This window comes from Lasioglossum baleicum, chromosome 8 (assembly GCF_051020765.1).
Source record: "Lasioglossum baleicum chromosome 8, iyLasBale1, whole genome shotgun sequence".
Lineage (NCBI taxonomy): Eukaryota > Metazoa > Arthropoda > Insecta > Hymenoptera > Halictidae > Lasioglossum > Lasioglossum baleicum.
The window spans coordinates 7,484,559-7,497,994 of NC_134936.1; the positions used below are offsets into that span (position 1 = coordinate 7,484,559).

Sequence of the window (13,436 nt, forward strand, 5' to 3'; positions counted from 1 at the left end):
TAAAGGAAGGTGTGCTAAAAATATTCCAATTTGTTAGAAAGCTAAATTCGGCTAAACTTTAAAGATAATGTGTTAAATAGGAAGGACTTCACAAATTTTTCTTACCGCATTGAGCATTATTTTTGGCTGCTCTTTACTTTATCGGACTCAAAATTTCTGCCTTTCTCCTATAAATTATGATGTATTTGGTATGTAATCCAGTAGATTTGTACCCGGGGCGGCTGCAGATCGACGTTTCAATCCTGTAGGATCAACGGTTCAGGAGTTATGCTTACTTGAAGTTGAGCAATCTGCAGTGTTTTTGACAGGTAAGGGCGCCGCCATATTGGTTTGTAGTGACGGTCGCGCGCCACTTATCGAGTTGATTGGCGATTAAGTCGAGGGAGGGGGCAAGGACCGGCTGTTCCGCTTGGTAAGCGGCTCGCGGTCGTCACTACAAACCAATATGGCGGCGCCCTTCCCTGTCGAAACTTCGATCTGCAGCCACCCCGGGTACAAATCTACTGGATTACATACCAAGTACAACATAATTTATAGTCTGCTCTTCAATTAAAAAAACAAAGCAAGAGAATGTATTAAATAGGATCGTTAGGGCATCGCATTAAAGAGAAGCAATTTTTATCGTGAAAAATACTCTTCTTAAAATGTCCAACTTCAAATGTTTATCACAACTATAAAATATTTATTAAACTGTACTAATTTCTTCATATCCGATGCCCATATACATTTAGGAAGCAATGTTCATTTGAAAGCTCATTTTATGCAAAATGTCACTGAAATTCTCGATCCGGATCACTGTGCGGGTTAAGCCAGTCTCTTATTAATTATGTTGTTACACCCTCTTCTCCGTGGGTCAGGACGCAACGAGATCACAGACAAAATTAATAAATCTCTATTCCACTGTTACACCGAAATTAGTTTCACTTTAGCCAAATGCTTCCATCGTATGTCCTCAAGCCTATACGCAGAACGCATAACTTCCTAGAGTTCCTCGAATGTTCACCGTTACATAAACTAACATTTCCAAACCATCTCATTGCACAAGTATTTATTTCTAATTTTTCTTTCAGCGTTCCTATCTTCAAAAACCTACCAGAGGAGACGTTAATCAAAATTTCGGACGTCTTGGAAGAGGTGAGATTTACAAGTTTAACTAGATTGTGGAAGTTCGTGCAATTCTATTTCTGCAGAAAGATTACCACTTACGAGATTTACGCTTTTTCTATTCTATTAGCTTTCCTACCAGTCGGTGAATTCACAGGGTGAGCTATGTAGACTTTTATAACCATTTTTTCATAGGGACCTTTCGAATTGTTACAACTTTTCGTTTTAATGAGTAAGTCACGGATTTTCAATCGTTTCGGACAGGCCTGGCCAACGCGCGACCCGCGGGCCGAATGTGGCCCGCCATGTTAAATTGTGCGGCCCGCCAGGCGATTTCATATTTCTATTGAAACTTTTGTTTCTTGTTGTATGTATAAAAAAAATATTAAATAAACGAAGTGTCATTGTTATAATGCGCAAACGGAATGAAACAAATTTTTGCGTCCACATCAAAATTTAATTTTTACAATACTTATATTACATCCGGGAGATATTCCAACTTAAGATATTTTGCACAACGAGTTGTAAGTTGTAACTGCTTTTGGATCCACATATGTTTGTGAAACATTTTTCTCGAAGATGAAATTTACAAAGAGTTCATCACGTGCATCTGATGCCAATTTAGAGAACCAGCTAACAAAAGATGTGCAACGTCGAACGTAAATATAGATTCACAAAAATTAAGTGAAAGAAAGGATAAACAAATATCTCATTAATTAAGACTCGAGAGTTAATTATATTGAATCATATTATAACAATAATGTTTTATTAATTTTGTATTTGTGTTACATTTTTTAAAAGCATGTTTACCTAAAGTGCGGCCCGCTGTAACGTTACGCGTCATCAAGATTGTCCGTGAAACCATTTGGGTTGGCCAGGCCTGGTTTAGGATAAAATGAATTGTTTGACTTACGAAGAGCATCGTTCATGTTTTCAATGTCGAGAATACTTATGGAAAGGTGTCGAGAGATAATTGAAAAGAAAAGTTTCGTGCCAAGAACCATTCTATTAAATTTTCAAAATCATATCCATTGACTTTGCAACATTTATCTGTTTCTTTCAAAATGATAATATACATATTTTTTATGTAATATCTTTATGATTATCGATTTATAATAATTTTTATATTCCCAATTTATCGCAGATTTATAAAAATTCTCATTTTCGTAGACCTGCAAAAGTATCGATATAAATGGAAATATCGTTTCACTTATTAGAGATTTTATTACAGTCGATAATCAAATTATTAGAACCACAGTGTTAAAAACATATTTACGAATAATTCTTAGAAACATTCCGAGAATTCATTTTCATCTTCACTTTCATTTAGAAACTGATTGTTTCAATGCAAGATTGTTAACTTCTGCAAGTGGTTCTAATGTTTTGATCACCCACTGTATGTTAGAAAGAAAATGAAAGCATTAATTATTGTATGGTGTTGTTGTTATTTATTGTCACTTCTTTGTTATGTTTTCAATATTCATCTGCTGCGCATAATTGCATAAAATCTGCACTGTATCTGTTATTATTAAAATCTTGCATCATCTCATCCGTTCTGATTTGATTGTACTCTGTTCTGTAGACTTTCTACAACAATGGAGACTACATAATCAGGCAAGGAGCAAGGGGAGACACATTCTTCATTATAAGCAGAGGTCAAGTGCGTGTAACTATAAAGCAACCTGACAATTCAGACGACAAATACATCAGGACACTGGGCAAAGGCGATTTCTTCGGTGAAAAAGCTCTCCAAGGGTAAATTATATTTGTATTTGCCATTTCTTCACCGTGCAAAGAGCCAAATATCAGCAGTACAACGATTTAGATTTCTTTCGAGAGCCAAATTTCTTTATAAGAACCCTGTTTTTAGAAATCATTTAAAACTAGGTACACTGAATGGAACTAGTTATCATGCTTTATAATAATCTTATTTATTGCTAAATAGACTGCTGATCTTTATGCATTTCTAGCAAAATTGAGTAGATGAAATTAAAAATTGTAGGAAAATTTTATAAATTGACGATGTATATTTATGATTTCTTATTTATTAACACTTTATCTACCGGAGGCCTATTAATATATAGGATTTTCAATAATTGTGCTGTACCAAAAGAAAGCATAGAAATTTTCTTTTACATTGCAATTCCAGTATTTTGGACAGTAGGCTGTGCCAGCAGAACAACATACTTCTGCGTCCGAATAAGCATCGCTTTACGCTAGCACGGAGTGCCGGCACAAGCTGAGGGCAGAATGAAGGCAGTCTTTCGTTTAAGAGGGCAGCACGGTCGCACAAATGTGGCGGACGTCGGATAATATCCCTTGTGTAGTTAACCGAAATGTATAAATTATGTAAAACCTTTCTATATTTAACATGTTTGCACAAATTGTCATTATAAGACTATAAATTAATATATTAGCGAGTAAAGAATGGACATTCAGAGAAATTTAGTAATATAATTTAGAGGAACATTAACAAATTGTTCATAGAAATACAGTAAATGCATGTGTGGGTACCCGGTTGGCTACACAAGGGATATACATGGTCAACATCCGCCATATTAGTGCGACGGTGCTGCCATCTTAAACGAGGGCATAAAGCGATACTTCTGCGACCGAATAAGTATCGTTTTATGCTGCCAGGGTGTACTGTCCAAAGTCGAGCTGATTCCGAGCATTCTCAGTTTCGAGCGCGTTCTGACAGGTTAATGCTCGCCATCTGCTGGCATCGTACGAATGCAGGCTGTGCTCGATGTCTGCTCGAGGCAGGCCTGGCTGACTGGGATCCTAAATGAAACTATTAGATGACGTTATTGAGAGTGACTTGTTAGTTCACAATGAAAATTGCTGTTGCTATTGAAGGCTCCATTAAAAAGTGTTTAGTCATGTACCATAGATTTTTCAAAATTATGCAATAATCACCGGTCGGTAATGTGTTAAAATTATTAAGGGAAAAAATAACATTCTGTTCGGTTTCTATTTCTAGCAATCGATACAGACAATTTTTATTTTGCATAAAGATCCGCAGTCTAAGACTCATTGTAAGACAAATAATAGTGTACTTACGCTTAACCCTTATACAATAACAATTAGACAATTCAAAAATTTTCAAAAAATGCTAGAATATAAAATTCTATGAAATTTAGTACGATTTTTATTAATTCCAGAACTACAAAGACTACTATCACTGAAAATAAGATTTCACGTGAATCCACTTTCTTAAAATTTGCCTACAAAAATTGAAAATTGCATAAACATCCTCAGTCTAATAATAATTTTGACATGACGACTCTACTAATGTCTTGAAAGTTGTTAAAAATACTGACATGAGGATTCATCACGGACACACTGTATATATTTTACGTCGTGGCTTTTACGGGCTAATGAGAGTTAGACAATGAATCTTTAAGAAGCGTGGCAGGAATTAAGGGAAAAAGCATAAATAAAAGTATAGTTAGAGGGGAGGATGGCACAAACAAAAACAGAGTTTCAATGGAATGTGAAAGAAATGAAGAGTTCCTCCAATACTTACAATGGAAATAAACGCTGTGAGAACGAAGGGCAGCAGTGTAAATCAGATATAATTGGTAGTATGGGGAAAATGAGCAAGTCAAACATTCATTGCTGAAACAGGATGCGGGAATCTTAAAGAATGGAATATAAAGTTATATATAATTATACTAGACTGATGATGTTTACTCAAAATAAAAATTTTCTACCTGAATTGCAACTAACTGAAGTGACATAGAAATTAATTTTCTTTGTTAAAATGTTTAATAGGTTGAAAATAATATAACAGTATTTTTAAATTCTTCCAATGTTGTTGTTGTCTTAAATTACACCTACTCATTTTTGTCATAAATGTATAAAATCCGTTGTCTAGTAATTACCATGCATTAAATGTTTTATTTGTCTACGAAATGCTACACTGAGATCTTTCTATAAGAAGGAAGAATGGAAATCTTTCAAGTGTATATATGTATAGTCGGAAGCAGTTATTATTTGTTCGAGCAATCACTGTATAAAGAAACTTTCAAAAAATTAAGAATTATTAACATTACTTTCAGCATCAACAATTTTTAAAAAATATGTTTGCATAATGCAAGAAATCGGAAAAAATACATATTAATAATCATAATAAGGTGCAACTACCATAATAACATAAACCTGGTCAACGGATAACTTCAATACATTATAAAATCAGTAATTTTAAGCTTCCGGAATTTTTTAAAAATCGATTTCGCAGCCGAAAATTCGGAAGAAATTCACAGTCGTGTGTGCTATAGGGTAGAATGTTGATGAATTTTTTCGTAATTTTTCGTCGAGCAGAACAGGAAAAATAGTTGATTAAAAGCGTGCTCATCCTACAACTATCAAAAAATGAACCACGTGCGTAGTACAATTGCTGCAAATTCTACAAAAATAATATTGAAACTTGTTTACAGAGACGACCTCAGGACGGCCAACATCATCGCCGATGACCCGGAAGGAGTCAGCTGTCTGGTAATAGACCGTGAAACGTTCAATCAGCTGATATCATCCTTGGACGAGATTCGCACGCGGTACAGAGACGAGTTGGCGGAAGGCAGAAGGTGAGTGTCAGTTTAATTCCCGAATGGTAATACTATCACGTTAGTAGCACCGTCGTTATTATTAACCATGTTAGCTTTCGTTACCGCTAATTATACTCTGCTGTAATTGCGCGTGAATCGTTCGTTAAATCTCCGTGTATGTGTGTTGTTGTTTCACGCTTACCACTAGGACGGAAGAATAGAGCGCACGATATCAGAGTAAGTTATATGGTTTGGCAATTAAGTTAACGTTTCGCTTTTTATAAAACGTCCCGGCAATTTGCATTAATTGCCGGGCCCTCACAATACGGCCCCGTGAACCTCTTGGGAAAGGGAAGATGGTAGGAAATCCGCCGTTGAGGATTATTAAGCAGGTAGACTCGTTTCCAAGATTGGCAAAAGTACGTAATGCGCTTTCTCATTTCTCGGTAATCCGAAGATGGGGTTTTTCAGTAGTCAAAAGCGCTAGTTAAAAGATCAATTTAAAGTCCTAGTTTTACGTCGTGACTGAACTCGCACCCTTGCAAACCTGGAAACGCGAGTCTACCCTCTTAAATGATTATAAAACGAGTGAACTGATCATGCAACTAATGTTTGATCGCAGATTGAACGAGGAATTCAGAGAGCTAAGGCTGCAAGACCTTCGACCATTGGCCACCCTGGGGGTGGGCGGTTTCGGAAGAGTCGAATTAGTTCAAATATCTGGCGACAGCTCGAGATCCTTCGCCCTGAAGCAAATGAAGAAAGCTCAGATCGTCGAGACGAGACAACAACAGCACATCATGTCCGAGAAGAGAATCATGGGCGAAGCTGACTGCGATTTCATAGTGAAGCTGTTCAAGACGTTCAAGGACAGGAAGTATCTCTACATGCTGATGGAAGCCTGTCTTGGTGGCGAACTGTGGACGGTGCTTAGGGACAAAGGACATTTCGATGACGGCACCACACGATTTTACACCGCCTGCGTCGTAGAAGCTTTCGATTATCTCCATTCTCGAAACATCATCTACAGAGATCTCAAGCCAGAGAATCTTCTTCTTGATAGTCAAGGGTAAGATTCGACATATGATTGGTAGACAGCGGATTTTTTGCACAAAACTGAGCAGGTGTAATTTAAAACAGTAAAACCATTAGAAGAATTATATTATAATATTATATTATTTTTAATCTATTGGAGAAAGAAAATAAACCTCTACTTCACTCCAGTTTGTTGCAATTCGGGTACAAAATTTTTAGTTTGCATGAAGATCCGCTGTCTAATGATTTGTCGACGACAGTATTATCCGATATTATCATCGTTTGACAACAACGTTAACCAACTGCAGCTAACTTCTTATAGTGTAACAATTATATTTTTACACAAAAGCAAAAGTGTCAGTGCAGAATAGTTAAAGAAAACAATGTCAGCACCATCTTTAGAAACGATGTTACTGTAATTTCTGTACCAATTTCTGTTCTGATTTCTTCTCTTAATTTTCAAGTGTCCATACTTCTTATCAGCAGTAGTGTATACTGTGTGTTTTATCTTAACAGAATCAAAACAAAATCGCGAGTTATCATTCGACTGTTGAGGGTCAAACACTGAGGGAAAAGGAAGCTATACAAATCTTTTGGAATCTAAAGAATTAAATTATTTGTTTGCAACATTAAAAATGAAATAAAAATTCCATCATTCGTTCTCAAAGAGTTAAATATAAAAAACAATAATTCAAAATTTAAATACCATCCGATTGTAATAAAAAGTAATAAAATTGTATATATATTATAAAGTTTTATTAAAAAACAACAAATTTTCGTTTACATATGACAAGTGTTTACAAAATTGCTTATAAATAACATGGTTAACTCTTTACCTACCGGAAGCCTATTAATAGGATTTTTAATAATTGTGCTGTACCAAAAGAAAACATAGAAATTTTCTTTTACATTGAAATCTTAAAGAATGTTTAGCCATGTACCATAGATTTTTGCAAAATAATGGAATAATCACCGGTCGGTAATGATCAAAATCAAAACTGTCCTTTCAGATACGTGAAACTGGTCGATTTCGGCTTCGCCAAGCGTTTGGATCACGGAAGAAAAACATGGACTTTCTGCGGCACACCTGAATACGTTGCACCTGAAGTGATTTTAAACAAAGGACACGACATCAGCGCTGACTATTGGTCGCTTGGTGTTTTGATGTTTGAACTTCTTACGGGTACACCACCATTTACTGGCGGCGATCCAATGAAAACTTATAACATTATTCTGAAAGGAATTGACGCTATAGAATTCCCGAGATCAATTACACGGAACGCGACAGCATTGATTAAGAAGCTTTGCAGGTAAAAATTTGCTAGATTCTATGATTTTCAAACCTACCCAGTAAGCAAAATACTCTGAGACTGCTTTTGAATTGTACAGCACACCTTCCCAGCAGAATACCATACAGCTATTAGGTCGTCCCATAAGTTCATGCCGTGGATATGTTTATTCTTTCCTTTTTCAAATGAAACTTTATTATTTTCTGTCACAAAACATCCCAGTCAGCAAAAATGCTTCATTCTGGCCAGGCCACAAAAGATCGTGTGGGCTCGAAGTCTTGCCTCGACACCATCTTGGCACAATCCTGGCTGATCGGGCAGTTTTAAGAGGGCAGCACGGTCGCACTAATGTGGCGAATGCCGTTAGTTATACAGGGCACTGTTCCTTTTTACTTATTTTGTGCACATGCAAGGAGGAAAAACGAAATAATAAACCTTATTAAATGATAGATTTTATTTATTGTAGTATTTGTATTAGTTTTCCTAGACTGCGGATCCTTATGCAACATAAATATTATCTGCGTCGATTGCAAGAAATAGAAGCTAAATTGAATGTTCCTTCTTCCCTCTTAAACACTTGACGTACAATTTTCTTTACAGTTGCATTGATTAAGTCTTTATGCAAAAAAAGAATTCTCGTCGTAAAAGGGAAAAGAAAATTTATATTTCTTGTATGCAGCTACATTTATTTTAATGCTCATATAAATATTGATTAGAAACGAATCAAATTTTATTTCATTTAAAAAGAAAAAGGCGTAACAATCTTATTTGTTAGAGTTTGTCTAAAATCTTCAGAAAGAGTCTGAATTTTATCAATTTCTTTTTAAATGAAATAAAATTTGATTCGTTTCTAATCAATATTTATATGAGCATTAAGATAAATGTAGCCGCACACAAGAAATATAAATTTTCTTTTCCCTTTTACGACGAGAATTTTTTTTGCATAAAGACTTAATCAATGAAACTGTAAGGAAAATGGTACGTCAAAGGGTTAAGAGGGAAGAAGTAACATTCAATTTAGTTTCTATCTCTTGCAATCGATGCAGACAATTTTTATATTGCATAAAGATCCGCAGTCTAGGAAAACTACTATAAATACTATAATAAATAAAATCTATCATTTAATGAGGTTTATTATTTCGTTTTCCCTCCTTGCATGTAATAATAATAACAGCATTTTCGCCACATTGGTGCGACCGTGCTGCTCTCTTAAAACAGCCCGATCGGCCAAGATTGTGCCGAAGACGACTTGTGCCGGGATGATGAAAAAGCAAGAAAACGAGCCCACGCGATCTTTTATGGCATGGCCACAATCTAGTCATCGTGTGCTTAGAATAGCTTCGAGCGACGTTCGGCCACTGTAATGTTCGGTGGCCCCCGCCCGCTGTGCTCGAGATGTGCCTCTCGAACAGGGTTGCCATATTTTGCGGGAACGAGTCCCCTTACCTCTGCGCCCCTCGCCCAGATGCGCCGCGGAGCCCGCCCCACTCTTCCCACTAACACTGACGCGTACCGCTAACTTAGCTTGCTCCACGCGTCAGTGTTAGTGGGAAGAGTGGGGCGGGCTCCGCGGCGCATCTGGGCGAGGGGCGCAGCGGTAAGGGGACTCGTTCCCGCAAAATATGGCAACCCTGCTCTCGACACGCCTGGTTGACTGAGATTAGAAATTATATTATAAAGTAACTTATTAAGTAGGCAATGGTAGTATCTGGTTACTACAATTATTTTCAAATAAGGCTTGATATGTGCTGGCACGGCGTGCTGTCCAATTCAAAGTAGATGAAGAGTAAACTCAACTTCGAGCGTCGTTCTGACACCATGATGTCCGCCTTCAGTTCGCATCGTACGATTGCAGGTTGTAATCGATAACGGCTCGAAGCTGGCTGACTGGGTGCTTACTATACTTTAATTTACATCCTCGTGTATCGCCCGAAATATATTTCATACATTATTTATTTAAAGGGACAATCCAGCAGAGCGTCTTGGTTACCAAAAGGGTGGCATTAGCGAAATACAGAAACACAAGTAAATATGCCTTGCGTACTTTGCAAAATTCGTGAATTATCCACATCATTAAGAGTTACTTCTCAACAATGATTTTCTCGTTTAGATGGTTCGATGGTTTCAACTGGGAAGGTCTGAGATCGAGAACCCTTGAACCACCAATCATGCCACGCGTTCAAGGTGCCACAGACACCACAAACTTCGACGAGTACCCACCAGATTCAGAACCGCCACCACCCGACGACATATCTGGATGGGACAATGATTTTTAGCGATTACAAAAATTTCTATCTAAAGAAATGTTCTATTGAAAATCAAAAGAATTTATTTCATGTTCGAACGAACGGAAAATAGTCGAGGAATATCACTGGAAAATATGACTGTCACCATCTGCATTTATTCTGCACACTGCTGCTAAGTGACGTGTAGACAATCATATACATCGGCTATATACTGAAAATAACTTGGAAGAAAGGAAGGAACTGGTTTCTGACAAAAAGTATCTCTTAACAACGTTGTTTTCAAGAACCTCCAATTTCTGTCGATCCACTTGATCGTCAAGAATAAACAGAATACATTGTTATTGCATTATCTAGAGGAACCGATTATACGAAACAGAATTTCAGTACACCGCCCAGTATCGAAGTAAACTTAACGCGCGTCTAGCTTAGAGAATTGTCGATAACACGCATAGATCTGTGTTCCGTGAATTAAAACTTGAACGCACCATCGTAAGACGCGCGTGAAAGCGTCAAGTGCCATGCCTGTCAGAGGTAAAGTCAAATATAATCCATGTGTAGTGCATCTCCCCGCGAAAGTGCGCAGAACGTAGTCAGCTCAACCGGAAGTAAATTCTTGCCATCAGACTTACAATGTGCACGCGATTTCGCGAAACAAACCATTGGAATCTTCATGTCCGGTTCATTGTTGTTTGATTCACTTTATAGTTTATTGTAATAATCCTATTTTAATTAATTATGAGAAAAAGTGACTCTTGTAAATAATTGATTATAAATATATTAGGTAATGTCCAATGTATATCGATATTAAATAAAGTTTTATTAATGCTAACTGTATTCGATGTTCCTCTTTCAATTTATATATGGAAGATAATAAATGTAATTGATTTATATAATAGCGCGAAACGAACCTGCCTATGCCCGTAGTAGAAATTAAGTATACAGAATACTCGATTCTGACTAACAAGACTAGATTTATTCAACATCGATGGAGCACGATATGTAAAATGGTAACAGACACTTAAGATTAGTGCAGACATTGAATCGTATGGGCTTTTCTGTCAAGGCCTCGGGGGGCTCTAACAGCCTCTCAAGAACCAGAAGAAATGTGCATGAGTCTGAGGGGTGAAGCAAAAGACGTAAGGGGTATCAACTAAATGTTCTATATTGTCTAAGATTCTATTTTTTTCTATACATATTGTATGTTTCGTGGTGAGATGAGAAGATTAGCCCCACGGACCTAAAGAACTGTGCAGATTCAACCCTTTCATCCTTAAATCTACTTTACGCTCAGTCCTTTAGGTCCGTGGACTGGAGGCCCCGTACCATATCGGTGTCGAGCCCTATGTTACCGATAGTTCATGGATTTAGGCGTATTAGAAATAAAAAAATATATAAAAAAGAACTTTTTAAAAACCACGCTTATATTAAAATGCACTAAAAAGGAGAAAGTAATTTTTTTAGGCTTTCGTGACTATAAATAAAAGCGTGGAGCGTTAAACTATATTGACGTAATCTCCGTGAGCACTCCACGCTTTTATTTATAATCACTAATGTCTAAAAAAATTACTTTCTCCTTTTTAGTGCATTTTAATATAAGCGTGGTTTTTGAAAAGATCTTTTTTATATAATTTTTTATTTTCTACTTTTTAATCTATTTAAATGGAACGCAAGATATAGATATAGAAACGCAATATATGGAAATACGCGAGATAGAATGAGAGGATGACTCCGAGAGACAACGTCTCTTGATGGAGTCCGAAATTGTACGAAATGGAACTGAATGAACGGAACACCCCCACAACCACACTAAGCTCCTTCGGTGTGAAGTGGGCCAGTCGAGTGGGGATGAGTCGGAGTTGGAACGCGTAGTGGAGTAGGGAGCGCTGGCGCGCGGAGTGGGGATCGCTGAACGCGATGACGTACTACCGAGTGTTGCGCGACGAGGTGTAACGGTTAATATTAAAATCTTTTTTCTCCTGAAAGCACAAGTTTTTTTCTCAATTTGTTTTTTAATATTGCATTGTCATCCAGTTCTGAGCTATTTTCAAAGTTTCAAGTCTCTAGCTCATCGGGAAGTGGTTTAAAATTCGATTACAAGGTTTGACGCATACAACGACAACGACAACATCGACAACTCGGCAAGCTAATATAAGTGTGGTAATAATGATAAAATGACGGGGCGATGGACCTGTGGCGGCCTTGGCGCTGCCCTACTCCGCGCCGCTGTCGCCTTAGAAAACTCTTTATTTCCCTTCCTATTGTTCTCTCTTCGTTCTGCGAGGGTCTGGTCAGTCCTGGTACACATCTGGCGACCAGATCCACGCAGGCCTAATTCTCTCCTGTGTCTCTTCCAGGTTTTGCTAGGGCCTGTTCAAGGTTTATGGTCAGGCCCTGGCAAACCTCTCCCGTTTATGACATTCTTTCCTCATTGCCTTTTTCCGCTCTTCCCGTTTTTTATATCACCCTCTGCGATTGCTTCTTTCCACATGTCCTTACCTGATCCTTCTCTCCTCCTGGGTCTTGCAGTACCTTCCTCTCCTTATTTTCCTCCCACTATTCCGTTTCCTCGTCTCCTTCATTTTGACCTTTTCCAGGGGAGTTTTCTATAGCGGACCCTACACGGTCAATCAGGAATGACAGTCTGATTGAACAGTCAGACTGTCAATCCTTACTTCAATCACGAAGGAATATTTCCAAATATCTGGAAATCCGTCAGTCCATTTCATCAGTCCGTCAGTATTAATCTTTCACGATCAATCCGAATGTCAATCTTCGACGTGACTGTCATTCCGATTGACCGTGTAGGGTCCGCTTAAGGGTTGACAGCACCACTTACTACTGAGTCTTCGACGAGACAACAACTCTCTCTTACTTCACGTACCTCTGTTTTAATAAATGTGAGTTGAGGGAATATTTGGTGGTGTTTACTTATTTCAACGAGATCCCTCCTTGGACCAATCGCATCCCCTCTCTACCGTGTCAACCGCGTCATTTGTTATCCAAACGCAGAAAGAGTACAAGTGTACGACGCAATATAGTGATCGTTACGTTGTGAGTACCGTTTTCTTTTTTCATCCTCTCGATAGGTATCCAGATGATTTATTTGGATTTTCATTATTTTTAAAATTAATTCTGTGTTTAAGTAAATTAGTTAATTTATCACCGACTTAAATGTTTTCTCGAATCGCGTCGTTGCCTCTCGCGATAATTTC

The 13,436-nt window shown here is 37.6% G+C and overlaps 1 protein-coding gene across 3 annotated transcripts in view; it reads left to right on the forward strand.

Annotated features, from left to right (window-relative positions):
* Positions 1-11,053, forward strand: part of LOC143211396 (cGMP-dependent protein kinase, isozyme 2 forms cD4/T1/T3A/T3B-like) — a 181,119-nt gene extending 170,066 nt beyond the window's left edge. For all 3 annotated transcript variants that reach the window (XM_076429041.1, XM_076429043.1, XM_076429042.1), the window contains 7 exons: positions 1,071-1,134; positions 2,687-2,859; positions 5,547-5,693; positions 6,277-6,723; positions 7,700-7,999; positions 9,941-10,003; positions 10,089-11,053. In XM_076429041.1, the coding sequence (XP_076285156.1) occupies positions 1,071-1,134; positions 2,687-2,859; positions 5,547-5,693; positions 6,277-6,723; positions 7,700-7,999; positions 9,941-10,003; positions 10,089-10,254 (1,360 nt within the window). In that variant the 3' untranslated portion in view covers positions 10,255-11,053. The remainder of the gene's footprint in view (positions 1-1,070; positions 1,135-2,686; positions 2,860-5,546; positions 5,694-6,276; positions 6,724-7,699; positions 8,000-9,940; positions 10,004-10,088) is intronic.
* The last annotated feature ends 2,383 nt before the right edge of the window (positions 11,054-13,436 follow it).